Genomic DNA, 13,480 nt, shown 5'->3' with positions numbered 1-13,480 from the left:
AGCAGCCAGTTATGGCGATGTAATTTTTGTATCTACTTCCACACAATCAATGTCTGGTTCGACCACCACCTTTTGCCAAAACACTCTGGCAGACTCATTCCTAGACCGACGGACAAAGAAGAACCCCTCCAGAAACCCTGCCACGTCTTCCCACTTACTGAGGGATAACTCTCTAGCGAGATCCTTAAGACGTGTGACGAACCACACATGACATGTAAAGCCCGCCGAAGCAAAGGCGCCGTTGAAAAGCATCCAGAAGAAAAGATCGGGCGCTGACTTCTCCAAAAATTCCACGTTCTCCTCCACACGATCGTGTAGACTTTGCACAAGTTTTTCTACCTTTGGTTGGAATTCCCATACCCTTGTTAGAATGTAGAGTGTGATCGCAAGTCGGACTGTCTCGTTAAAAGGAGAGATAGTAAAATCGTACGGCACTGCATGAAGTCGGTTGGCCAAAAGCAGGGCGCAGTTGTGGTCATTCAGACGCAAATCCGCGTTGAAGCGGAGCGTTTCCTCATATATACAGACAATATCTTGAAATACTCGGATAATTGTTCTCAGGCGAGGATGAATGGCTTGAGACCAAGGGGACTTGAAGAAGCAAGTACCGAGCACGGGATATAGTGGGCGGATGGGCCTTGCCCGGTCAGCGACTGCGGAAAAAGCTCTCATCTCCCAGTCCATCGGTATATCGAAGACTAGCGGGGATTCTTTCAGAAGACCTCTTATAGGGTCACATCTAGCAGTATGTTCAGTGAGTGTAACACATCATCAAGGTTTTGCCTCACTCACGAATAGATATTTGCCAAAGGCCACTCCCCTACGTTTTCGAGGCCTCCTAAAGCATGTACAATTCTCACGAGACCTTGAGTGTGTGCGTCGACCGCATTCACATTCCCCTCCAGGGCCTAGAAAAAGAACGGTCAGAGATTCGACATCATTAGAAGACCTTTCAGGGATACTTCTCGAACCTCCGTGATAAACAGGTGCCCGATCAATAGCACGGCAGATTCGGAGAAGATCTCATTTGGCTTGTTCAATAACGCTTGGATGGACCTGATAACGTGAGACCGTATATAAAACGCGTCCTGCAGAGATCGATGCACAACGGGACTCGATGCCTCTTGTGCTTTGAAGCTCATGGCATAGTCAAAGGCACTCATTGATACGATGACCTCCATTAGCGAAGGTTGGTCGAATGAGTTGCGGAGTATACATTTCAACATTTCACTTTGGCCCATAGGGTACCACCTGCGTGAACCTTGAGTTCTGACTATCATTATAGTTAGCACTATAGACTCTCGTACGCTCAAGAGCTTATTTCTGATGAGAGGTATGCATCGACACTTACAGTAGTCGAAGTAAAAGTCCACGCTCTGTCTTACCCGTGGAGATACAGCAGGAAGAATATCCTCGACCTTCAATTGAAGCGATTGATGCATTCGGCGGTCATTCGGCTTGATCGGTAGTTGATGAGAGCCAGCTTTGGTCATAATACAGTCTTCTTTGTATTCTTTCTGCGAGGAAGTATCCGTTTCGGAGGCTGGAGGTAGAGGGGGTCGCAAAGACGGAAGTGCTTTCATGGAGGCTTTCAATTGTTGTAACTGCGTTTTGCGACGCAGTTTATGATATTTCGTCTGTAAAAACGCCTGCGTTGTGCGGGCAACCCCGGCATCCTGGGACTTTCCATCTTGGCAGTCCACCCATAGAAAGTCCGAGGAAGACTGGGCCGCTTGCTGAGTTTGAGCGGAATCCAGGGCGGGGCTCCAGGCCGAATCCATATCCTTCGAAGGCATGGCCGAGGGATTTGGTGGTCTTTCTCGCAATTTAAGCTTATTAAGCTCATGTGGGGGGCCTCACTGCAGCTGAAGAAAATGGGAAAGAGCCTCCCAAAGTCTTTTCAGCGTAGGGCGAGTGCCACAAGAGTTGTGCTGAGTAGACCAAGTCGTCTGTCGGTCTGGTTTGGTCCCACTCATGTGAAAATGATGGTCATCAGCTTGCTCAATTCAGCCCAGGGTCATTCCATTCCTTAAAGGATTGCGAAGGCAACAATGAATAGTCCAACTTTGACATTCAACCCCGTCCTCCGGCGAGGTGCGGCTGAGACGGTCAGGGTGGTTGGTGGTGTCTTTCCCATGAACCCCTCGATGCGAGTGGGGCTCAGGAGGACCGCAACAGGCTGGAAAATGGCGGATGTGATTGGTCCAATTAAAAGAACTAATGACTCCGCCAAGTGCATATCATATCTTTGTAGAAGCTGATGCTTGTGCCTGCGATGATTTACCATGCTCAAAATAACAATCTAGGTACGCTGGCGCTTACGCACCACCATCATTCCAATCTCTCCTAAAACCCTAACATGATAAATGGGATGGGACCGTCTACACTAAAGGAGGGATACTGATTCTACTAGCGCACAGAGGTTGGTTCTGGGAATAGATGGTTTTGGATTCATCACCTGCAATACCGCCCGACACTCATAATTCGTGATCTACTTAGTGATAGACGCACCTTAAGCCACGGCATCTGACTTTGACTCAGGCTCTGTGACTTCCTTGCGCCGCCGAACATAATACTGCACGCAAAGAACCGCCGCCAGAGCCCACGATGCCCCCGCTAAAGCACAAATTGCGGTGAGGCCATGTACGTACTTGGGTGCATCCGATGTGCGGAAGATTTGCGAGCCTGAAATTCCTGCACAATTGGCCGCCATAACGACTAGGGCCATTGCAACGCTGCGCTCTTGCGGTGTACTGCAATAGACCGATAGCCAGCCCACATTCAGAATACTGTTATCTCATTAGTCGTCAAGTCTGGACAGGGCTTGGAGATACTTAACATACTGCATACTGCAATAAGACACATTCGCTACTGCGATCACACCATAGCGATGCCACTTTGAGGAGGAATATCGCGTTGTTCGCAGGCACGCGTATGAGATAACATTCCAGGTGATAGCAAGTAGGACAAACGGGCCACGATGTTTTGTTCGATCCCTAAGTGTCGATCAGCTTGAAGTGGTCATAGTGGTCCAAGGGCAACATTTACATACGCTGAAACAGACAAAGCTGTCAGCCACACAATACTGCAATACACAGGTACAGCAGCGAGGGTATTGGCGCGGATTGCACTGAATCCCATTGACTTGATCATGCTAGGAGTGTACTGCGTCAAGCCCTGGAAGCCTGACATGGCCACAAGGGTCAAGAATACATGCTGCATGATCCGTGGCTGTGTGAGGGTCTTGCAGATATCGGAGCGGGAGATTTGAATATGACCGTGGGCCTTGCGAGGATCATCCAACAGCACACGATTTCGGATGATGTGCGATTCGCGCTCGGTAAAATAGCTCCAGCGACCAAAGCTGCTCAGAGGCCGACCATCACCCGCCTTGGGTGGTACTAGGAGGGTGAACACAATTCCAACGAACAGTGTAATGAGTCCTTCGACTGATGGAATGTTAATACCAGACTTTAAGAGAACCATGACGAGCCAAAGACGAGACTAAGAGGCAATGAATTGAGTTAATCATACCAAGGAAAATCCAGCGCCATCCCTCTAGGCCGTGGCGACCGGAAAGGTTCAACAAACCAGCTGATATCAAGCTCGATGTCGCAGAGGCAAACATCTGCCCATAAAAGAACAGGCTTGTTCGAAGACTGGTTTCATCCTTTTTATACCAGGTCGATAGGTAGTACAAGGCGCCTGCATAGAAGCGAGTTCCCGCGTTAGCCCCGTAGTTTCAAAGTGCTGCTGATCCACTTACCAGGAATGAAACCGCCCTCACAGAAGCCCAACAAAATCCGCGTTACTAAGAATGCAGGATATGATTGCACAAAGGCTTGGAAGGTCGCAACGAGGCCCCAGGCGAACAGCTGGCCAGACAGCCATACCCGAGGTCCAATTCGTTGCATGATGATATTGGAAGGAATCTCAGAGAGCACAATTCCAGCAGACAGGAGCTGTGAACCGATATTAATCTGATTGGTAGTGATATTCAAGTCTTTCGTTATGGTTGATGTCAAGACGGCGCTGATATTGCCGCGGTCCATTTGGAGGGAGAAGAAGGCGACAGCAAGCACGGGTAGGAGAATAAAATCAATTCTATAGAGGCAAATATTAGTCAAAGACCCTTGCACACGATGGATTATTTAGGTATCGCGACTGACTTGCGCTTCACAGCGGCCTCTTCACCATCCCAGTCTTTCACGATGCCCTGGTCAACTTCACTGGGTGGTGAGTCAAGGAATTTTTCTTCCACAACATGCTTCTCGGATACAATATCTCCATCGGATATCCTGTCATCTAGCGTAGATCCAGCCATCGTGGACAAGGTAGGACAGGAAAAGAGCCTCGGCTCAGAAGTTGTAACCGTGAACCGCTCCGTGGGCAAGCAAAAAAGAGTATGAAGAAAAAGTATAATTAGGAAGGTATCAAGTAGATCTTGCCTATGTTTTGATGCGTTGGTCTAGCTTCAAGATCTCGCGGGCGACTGGGGATTTTATAAGAACAGTGAGGACAGTCACTCGTCGCTTGTCGAAGAGGATTGCGTGGGCGCTAGACAATGAAAACATCTCGACGGAAGCTCTCCACAAAATAAATCGAATCAACAGGTTTGGTGTCGAAGTGGCGCGCCCCAATGCTGTCGCGACACGGCGGAGACGGATGGCGCAATCGTCGATCGGCTGACGAGCTCTCACCAAGGACCCGTCTTCTTTGACAGAACAGACCATACCGTCTGGATTCTCGTTGGCTGCTATCTCGTGGTTGATTCTTTTTCTTTTGATTCGATTATTTGAGCTCTCTGGCTTCCGGCAATTGCTGATGGACGCCTGCACCTCTGGAACTAGCAGAACTATGCGAGGGCCAATCGCGATCGACGGCAATTCGACACCTTCAAGTGTGCTAGAACTACCGTAGAGAAGTCGACATCCAACAGAGACGTAGAAAAATCATGATTTTAAATTGCCAATATCTTTCATGGTGCACAATGCTCTAATGCAGCACTAACTATATACATGGAGCTATTCCCGTACATCATCTAGAATCCTATACCCAAACATCCCATGAGACACCATACCGACTGGTCAGTGGCTCCTGAGGGCCTTCAGCTTCGATAACGTACCCTGCATCACACCAGTCAAACGATACCCGTGGCTGCACTTGATAGAATAAGTCGTGCTCCTTGCTCAAAGCATCTCGGAGGCTTCGGACTGACTCCTCTGGGTGGAGAACATTCCACGGATCGATACAAGTCACCCCCTGGCAGGACTTCAACACAAGTAGTAGCGCATCAAGGCGATTAATAGTCTGCGTTAAGCTGCGACCAAGTAGAAGGGGTCCATCTTCCTGGTTGCTGGGGGATACAGGTTGTGCAATTGATAGGGATCCGTCTAGGAGCTTATTAGCGGGACAGATAAAAACATAGATGTCCTCCATATGATGACTTACCGAAAGATCGTAGAGCTCATGGTCGTTGTTGCACCAGACCGAGTAATAGAGGTTATACCCTTCTCCTAGAAGACGGACGGATTTATATGTGTTGTTTGCAATCATAGTTGATCCGCCGGGACCTACACATGAAAATGTGAGCACTCGTAGCAAATCGTAAGGGAACTCATGCTGAGCCTGAGGCAATAGGATCACCTACCAATTTCGCTGTGAATACCTTCCATGACAGCCCTTCCCCAGAACTCCACTGTGACGTGTTCGTGCCGAGCTCCACCAAAATTAGGTACCACAGGGATGGCCGTGCCATCGAAATCCGACCGGGGTGGAATTCCTGCCAGATTGAAGATGGTAGGTGCTAGATCAATGTGCGTGGTCACCGACTCCTGTACATAGCCTTCTGGAACCCCGGGTCCCCGAATGAAGAGGGGAACACGGATATCTTCCTCGAAGCCACAAGTCTTACCCGGTGGCAGTCGATGTTGACCGATGTGGAACCCGTTGTCCGAAGTATAGATAATGTAGGTGTTGTCCAGTTGGCCACTCTCCTCCAGACGGGAAACCAGCGAGTCGACCAACTCATCCACGCCCTGCAAAGCACGCAGGCGAGAACGGTAGAAATGATCGTTGTAGTCAATCTGGGACTGGTTCTGCTGAGGTAGATTGCGAATCCAACTGGCCCCGCTCGGCTAAAGTCTCGTTAGATCGGGATAGATTTCATTTTCGAGTTTGGCCAGGACGCACCTCGTCGGGATTGAAATTGGGGGTTCGAGGCACCTTGACATCCTGGAAGAGGTGTGCATGGCGCTCTAGGGGGATAGGGGCGGTCATAAAAACTTTGCCCTTCTCTATACTCCGCGGATCGACATTAGAGTGCGGTGCGACAGGCGCTACGGCCACGAAAAATGGCCGCTCGCCGTCCAACGCATCATCGAGGAAGCCGAGGGCTTTCTCGGTAATGACATCCGTCGTATGGCGTCCTTCATAGCTCACGGGAGCCTCTTTATGTCGCTGATAGGTGGAGTTCATGTATGAATAGGTATATGGATCCATGAGGAAATCGGATCCATTAAAGCCATTGACATGGGGACTGTGATAATTCTCGACCGTGTGAGCATTGAAGAGCTTGCCCGTGTAGTAGGTGTCATAGCCCGCTTCCTGGAGCCAGACAGGCAAGAAATTATCGTTAAATCCCCTTTCCACAAATTTGGGGTATCCCCCTAGATTTGAGGGAAAGGTCAGGTCAGCCGTGGCCTTCTGGTATGCAGTGATCGAGCTATAGTTCGAGCGGGCGCTCACCGTATGGCGGGTTCACGTCCGTGACATTCGTGTTATGCGCCTGACGACCAGTCCACAAGCTAACACGCGAGGGGCAGCAGAGGGCGGTTGTCACAAAGTGATTACGGAAGAAGGTGCCCTTTTGGCGCAGGTGCTTCTCGATCAGCGGTGTATAGGAGATCGAGTCCAGCCCGAGGTCCTGGTCGTCGGTGATCACGAAGAGAATATTTGGCGGCTTCGAGGGATTTGATTCGCCTAGACTCAGCACTGACTGGGGGGCATTCTGGAACTGAGAGCCCAAGGGAGCGAGAGCCGCACTTTCGACGGCGACCACCAAGCCAGCAACGGCAGTGAGGAGCTTCATCGAGGGGTTTGGAGGGGGCTGAACGAGGGGAAAGTGCAGAAACCCGCGAAATATCGCGCGGACTTGGTACTGTAGATCAGTCGATTTTGTGCTATTGATGATAGATTTCTTTTTTTCCGAGCAGCACAAAGGATGGAGGGATCGTGCCTTCATATATTATGCTCCTTTGCTCTTTTTTTTGTTTATTGCTTTAGCTACAAGCTCAAACCTCGCGTCATCGCGACCGCCGCAAGTCAAGTGCAGGATGAACTAGAACTAGAACTAGAACTAGTTAGTGAGTTAGTGCCCTGTGGGGAACTCCCGCCAATGATGCCATTGTTCTTCTCGATGGTGCAGCAGGTGAACGGACTGTGCGGAGTACGGTATTTGCCGAGCAGGACTTTAGATCCGAGATGATAGAAAGTACGGAGTACCTGGGTTCTACTGTATGATATATGGTATATTCCGTAGTGTATAGAATCCTAGGCTAATGTTACTTGGTTAGGAGGCGATACTTTGAGACCAGTAACCAAGCAGGCCAAGTGAAACCATTTAGGTAACATGAATTTCTATGGAAAATTAAATTCAATCCCACGACCATCGCTTAATGCACAGGTACAATTGCACCGTTGACATCTGCCGAGTGGGTCGGGCCGGGCATGGCGTGCTTTACACTCCGAATGAGCCTTGAATGGGGTCAGTCTTGAATTATTGGTCAGCTCATGGATTCATTGATCAATTCAGAGATGGTAAAATCGATCATGGCTAGATTTTCGAGCTAGTCGTGCTGTTGTATAGCTCTCTACTGTCACTATCCCCGGTCCAGCTCTGATCTATAACCTCATGCTACACATGGTCTCCCCCTTTAGTCTAGATCCTTATGTCCGAACGGTATTAACAGGCCAGGCATCGTCGAGGGAAATTCATGAAACGTTAATTTATTATACATCCACTGACCTCTGCGCTCAATGATCGCGCGAGGAGTACGCGTGAGGAGTATAGACGCCTTTACAATATGTGCAAGAACAAGATCAACCCCATGAACTCCCAAACACCACCAGGGTCATCCCCATTCGTGATACAAAAACACCCCTACAAAAAGGGAAAAGAGGGAAAAAGGAAAAAAAAAAAAAGAGACAACCACTCATTCAAAGAGCCAGACCAGTGCCCTTGCGTGTCCATCGGTACAGCGCCAACACTGCCTTCCGACGATGCCGGATCTCACTAGGATTGACTGGTCGACCGCGAGCCTGTGCGACTGCACTACGCATCACTTGCCGGAAGCTGCGTTGATACTCCGTGTTCAGAGTGACCACACATGACTCGGTCGCCCGGATCATAGTTTCACAGGCATTGAGAATGCCGTCTCCGGCTTCCTTCTGGAGACGCTCCACAATCAGAAGCAAAAGGAAACTTCCCTGCAAAAGTTGGATACCAAAGAAGTACGGCATGAAGCTGATGTCCGGGTCAAATCGGAGAATCTGCTGGACGGCGTCTGCCGCCTCCAGGGCGTGCGAGATGGTCGATGCAAAGGCCGGAGATGAGGTCCAAAAGTCTTTGTCTTCGATGAGGGAGACGGGGTCCCATTTTCCGACAAGCAGAATGTGGAGGACGTGGACTAGGTACGATGAATATGCGATCACGGTTTGCGTATGCCAGGAATAGGCCTGCGACAAGGACGCATCATTCGCTTGATCGGCCTTGTTCGCATATTGAGCTGCCAGCGAGTTCTCTGGATCAGCAGCGGCAAAAGTCGTCAGACTGGCTTTGTAGATCTCAAGCTGTCGCAGGACCTCCGACACATGCACTTCCCACGCCTCCTTTCCTTGTAGACGCAGCCCGAGCGAAGGGTGATTCCGCGCCTGGTTCAAGTCAATCAATTCGCCGGTGATGGTCATCAACGGTAAGAAGAATCCAAGGATGGAGTGATCATGGCAGATGAAGTTGGGAAACACGCGACGCTTGTTGCGATCGCCGGAGCGGTTGCACTGAGGACCGTCCGCCCGGGGACTGTTGCTATGGATGTTGCCGGCTTGCCAAGCTGCCTCATCCAACGGTAGCAACAAGTCTTCACTCTCAGCGTCCAAAAGGGCCAGCGGTCGATTATAACACAAAGCGAGGTGGCGGTCCATGATATATAATAACCACCAGGTGCGTCGGCGCTCCTCGCGATGCTCTTCGGTGACAGGTGGGTTACCGTGCGGATCATGCTTATCCTCACAGACGCAGTTCAAACTCGGTCGGGAGGGATTCGAATAATCAAAGACAGGACCCGCAGGGGAACTCGCCCAACCGCCCAAGGGGTAGCCAAAGGATGGACTTGACCCATCCGAGTGACTGTCGATATTGGGCATGACCTCGATTTCCTGATTTAATTTGAGCTCTCGGGCTAGAGTGAATGCGGCATGCCACCTGTACAATTAGAATCAGCCACACAAGAATATAGCCACGTAATGATGAGACGTAATTATGAGGCGCTTGAGGACTGCCCCGTTGTGACTTACCATCGCATGCTCGCGGCCTTCTGTTCACTTGACGAGATGATCGACGCGACGTGGATGTAGGTAATCACATCATCTAACGATCCCGCAGGGCCCACGAGACCCTTGTCATCGCCAACTCCTTCGAACGGATGGTGAGCCGCTGCCGCTGAATAGTCCTGGGGGGCGTTGGAATTTTCGGACGGCTCTTGCTCCTTGAATGAAACGTGAATCAAGGGTCGAAGCAAGCGGATTGTCAGTGCACAAAGGAATTGACAAATCTTCCGGCGTTGCAGAGGAGAAATCGATAAAGAAAACGCCCGGTCGTCGACCGCCGCGACCCAGAGCATACTCGCCAGCAAGGCTGGGCTACTGGGTCGCGGACGATCGGTACTCAAGAACGAAGCCTTTCGCAGGACGTAACAGTGGATGTGATGGCAGACCGGGTGCATATGAGTCGAAAATGAGCTTGTAAAGTAGAGCTCGAGTAAATCGCATACTAGCCGGCGTGGGAGATTGGACTCTAGGAAAGGCATGATTGGTTCGAGTACGGGGTACTTCAATTTCGGCCGTTTGCTGGCGGGCACTCCCGGTCCTGCATGAGGTTGCGCAGGTACCAGCGGGATCTGCGAATGGCGTTTGGAAGGATGATGGCCTGCCAGATCCCCAGGAGTCCAAATATCCCACAACCTGGGCAGTGGTCCATCACCCCCATGTACACCCCCCAGAATATCATAGGACTCCGGCGATAAATGTGCAGTCGACAGCCATTCTTCTGTGGCGTTCCCTTCCGGGCGGGGTCCCGGTCCCGGTGCTAACGCTGGTCGCTGCGATCGAGAGCTGTCCACGGCCGAGTGTGGCCCATCCACGCTCGGCGCCGACAAACTGATATTGTTGGTCGTTGGAGACCGATGTTGGAAAGTTGATTCCGGGGAGCTGTGTTGCTGTTGCGGGGAGAGGGCGGGCAGGCCGGGGGTTTCTGGTCGTGAGATTCCGTCCGAGGCACAAAATGTGGAGGCGGCCCTTCACCCGGCCCAGTCGACGACCCATTCACCAATTTCGCACGCGCAATGCGCCCGCGCTTGCGACGCTCACGAGTGAATTCGCAGAGCGTGTCGCTGCGCAGGCACCGAGAGCATGGAAACGCGCGGTCGCATCGGACCCGACGAGTGTGGCACGAATCGCACGCAACTCGATTCCGCCGCCAGCGGCGCTTGCCATTGGGGAGGTCGACCGGACCAGGGGTCGCATCAGGGTCCCCGAGCTGGGATTCCATGACGGGAGGTGGTTTAGGACATCATTTGAAGGAGGGGGGAGGGGGGGAGACAGAGATACAAAGGGGAGAGCGGATGCAGTGGATGTTGCGAAAAGGACAGGAAGGCCTCGGAGAGGGAGGAATTTGAGGAGAAGCGAAGGAGGAGAGAGTTTGGGGAAAGAAAGGAAGCGCGGGGAAAAAGGTGGCGCCGTGTCTTACGCTGGCGACCACTCACGAGGGTCGCTTGGAATGGACTGAATGGACCGTTCTGATTGATTTCATAATTATTTGGCCTTGTTTTCTTCGTATTCGCAGGTTCTTGTCATGAAAATGTATGACTATGAGTAGTTACATAAGACTATGACTATGATTAAGATCCTAAAAGCACATGACCAGAATCCCCAGACCCCGTGACTTGGGGCCTTGCTACAGGAGAAGACCGTGCTAGACACTCAGTTCCAGTGATTCAACGATCTTCTCTTCTTCTTCTTCTCTTCTTCTCTTCTTCCCTTCTTCCCTCACCCTTGAAGCGCACTCTTATACCGAGCCAGAGCCCGATCCCGACTCGCCGCATGCTCCACAATCGGCTTGGGGTACCCATTCTTCTGCGCGATCGCCCCGCCTCCCCGACCGTAGGGTTCGTGGATGGCGTTGCCTTTGATATCCCGCAGCTCCGGCACCCATGTGCGAATATACTCTCCATCAAAATCGAATCGCTCACTCTGCCGCAGCGGGTTGAAGATGCGGAAGTACGGCTGAGGGTCCACGCCGGTGCTGGATCCGAATCCCCACCCGCCATGGTTGGACGCAAAGTCGCCGTCAATTAGATGCTCCATGAAGAACCGCTCGCCTCGGCGCCAGTCAATCATCAAGTCCTTGGATAGGAACGATGAGACAACCATGCGTGTGCGATTATGCATCCAAGCACAGTGCTTCAGTTGTCGCATAGCAGCATCGACAATCGGGAATCCGGTCTTACCATCGCACCAAGCCTGGAACTGATCCACATCATACTCCCACTCGATATTGGTGGCTTCGGGCTTGAAGCACTTGTTCATACTGCGTGGGTTGTTAGTCTTGATTTTCAATCACTGCAACCCTTGCAAGATCTGAGTCAACGTACCAGATAAACGGCCAATGCACAAGTACATGCCGGTAAAAGTCGCGCCATGCCACCTCGCTGATCCATGCCATGTGGCCCTGGTCGTACCGGTCCAAGTGGTTTTTGTTGGCCCGCTTCGCCGTCACCACGGCCGTACGAGCACTCAACGCCCCGGATGCGAAATAGGGGCTTAGAACGGAGGTGGTCTGTCCGGGGAGCATGTTTCGATTGGTGTCGTAGTCACCGCACTTCTCTTTCAGAAACTTCTCCAGACGGCGAGTAGCTTCATGCTCGCCCGCCGGATAAAGCTTCTCGAATCGTCTCCTTTCCACATCGGACAGGGTTTTATTGCTTGGTGTGGCCGGGATCGTGCAGTCGAAAAGGTCGGCAAATTGCTTTCTAGCATTTCCCGGGTTGGTGCCGGGGTCTTCAGACAGCTCCAGATAATCTGGGTTCTCCTTGAGGAAGCATAACCACGAGCGGAACCACGGTGTGTAGACCGCATACTGCTTGCCTGCACCAGTGCTCAACATACCGGGCGTGACGACGCAGGTATCGTGCGATGGGGTGAAGTCAATATCGTTGTCGCCACAGAGACGGACGACCTTGGCATCTCGCCGCAGCTCATCCACTTCATACTCGAGATTCGCACACAGATGCTTCGCCTCCCACTTCTGACATAGCTCCACAATGCGATTGGGAATATTCTTCCTCTTCTCCTGGGTCTCCATGTACAGCGGAATGTCCAACTCGCCCAAGTCTCGCTGGAGTTGTTTCAACGTTCGTAATGTAAAGTCCACCCGAGCAGGACTGGTCAGGTGGGCCGAAATGTCTTCCGGCGACACAATATACACTCCAATCAGAGGGATCTGGTTATCTTTGGCAATTTGAAAAGCTCTGCTGAGCGCCCGATTATCCTGGAGACGTAAATCGGTCTTGAACCAATGCACGGCCGCCTTGCCGGGCGTCATGACGCGGCGCTTGTCGGCCGTTTCTTTGCATGCCTTTTCCAGTGCGTCGATAGGTCGCTCAATGGTACCATCGTTGTAGGCTTTGCATCGTCCATTGCTCATTTCCGGGGGATAGAAGTCGCGCAAGACGATGCCAAACTCCTCAGTTTGCTTCGCGTTAGGATGGGGTTCCTGTAGATCGTCGGGCTTCCCCTTTTTGCTCTCACGGGCATTATTCGGTGGGCTGCCGCCATTCGAGTTGGACATTTTGCGTTTAGGGGCCATGGAGGGCGAGCTATGAGGAAATCGAATTGGAGCGTGGAGGATTGGTTTCGGCAGGAAGGCAAGAGAGGTTCGTGTATGAGACCTACGAATGCACTGGAAATTCAGCGGGGAGGGACCGAAGTGACAAGACAGAGAAGAGGTCCAACGACGAGGAAGACGCAGGACACGCATCGCATTGAGCAGCCATATCGAGCGCGGGCCCCTCTTCATATTTTCAGGGCCTCGCGAACGCGTCGCTGGTCATCGATCGGGCGATCGAGATTCCTGACGTCACCCGATCTGGGATCGCGTTGTGATTGTCCAGCACTGCCAGGCTTGGACCTTGAGCGTGTTTGGGGC

General features: G+C 51.7%; 5 protein-coding genes across 5 annotated transcripts; all 5 read right to left on the bottom strand.

Moving 5' to 3' along the window:
* Nucleotides 1-9: 9 nt before the first annotated feature.
* N7458_011228 (uncharacterized protein) lies at nt 10-1,796 on the bottom strand (the record flags this gene model as incomplete). The annotated part of the gene is made up of 4 exons (XM_056914610.1): nt 10-739; nt 793-908; nt 972-1,273; nt 1,352-1,796. The coding sequence occupies 4 exons, from the start codon at nt 1,794-1,796 to the stop codon at nt 10-12; spliced, it is 1,593 nt and encodes a 530-aa protein (XP_056763459.1).
* A 716-nt stretch (nt 1,797-2,512) lies between these two features.
* Nucleotides 2,513-4,324, bottom strand: N7458_011227 (uncharacterized protein; the record flags this gene model as incomplete). Its single annotated transcript, XM_056914609.1, has 6 exons — nt 2,513-2,789; nt 2,844-2,996; nt 3,053-3,449; nt 3,535-3,705; nt 3,767-4,104; nt 4,170-4,324. The coding sequence occupies 6 exons, from the start codon at nt 4,322-4,324 to the stop codon at nt 2,513-2,515; spliced, it is 1,491 nt and encodes a 496-aa protein (XP_056763458.1).
* A 725-nt stretch (nt 4,325-5,049) lies between these two features.
* Nucleotides 5,050-7,090, bottom strand: N7458_011226 (sulfatase family protein; the record flags this gene model as incomplete). Its single annotated transcript, XM_056914608.1, has 4 exons — nt 5,050-5,573; nt 5,651-6,137; nt 6,193-6,668; nt 6,748-7,090. The coding sequence occupies 4 exons, from the start codon at nt 7,088-7,090 to the stop codon at nt 5,050-5,052; spliced, it is 1,830 nt and encodes a 609-aa protein (XP_056763457.1).
* A 1,127-nt stretch (nt 7,091-8,217) lies between these two features.
* On the bottom strand, nt 8,218-10,825 carry N7458_011225 (Arabinanolytic transcriptional activator araR; the record flags this gene model as incomplete). The annotated part of the gene is made up of 3 exons (XM_056914607.1): nt 8,218-9,481; nt 9,574-10,528; nt 10,579-10,825. 3 exons carry the CDS (start codon nt 10,823-10,825, stop codon nt 8,218-8,220), a joined length of 2,466 nt encoding a protein of 821 aa, XP_056763456.1.
* A 497-nt stretch (nt 10,826-11,322) lies between these two features.
* On the bottom strand, nt 11,323-13,141 carry N7458_011224 (deoxyribodipyrimidine photo-lyase PHR1; the record flags this gene model as incomplete). The annotated part of the gene is made up of 2 exons (XM_056914606.1): nt 11,323-11,863; nt 11,928-13,141. 2 exons carry the CDS (start codon nt 13,139-13,141, stop codon nt 11,323-11,325), a joined length of 1,755 nt encoding a protein of 584 aa, XP_056763455.1.
* Between the last annotated feature and the right edge of the window lie 339 nt (nt 13,142-13,480).

This window comes from Penicillium daleae (assembly GCF_028827525.1).
Source record: "Penicillium daleae strain IBT 16125 chromosome Unknown utg000008l_segment0_segment0, whole genome shotgun sequence".
NCBI lineage: Eukaryota > Fungi > Ascomycota > Eurotiomycetes > Eurotiales > Aspergillaceae > Penicillium > Penicillium daleae.
This window is presented reverse-complemented; position numbering and strand designations above follow the sequence as displayed.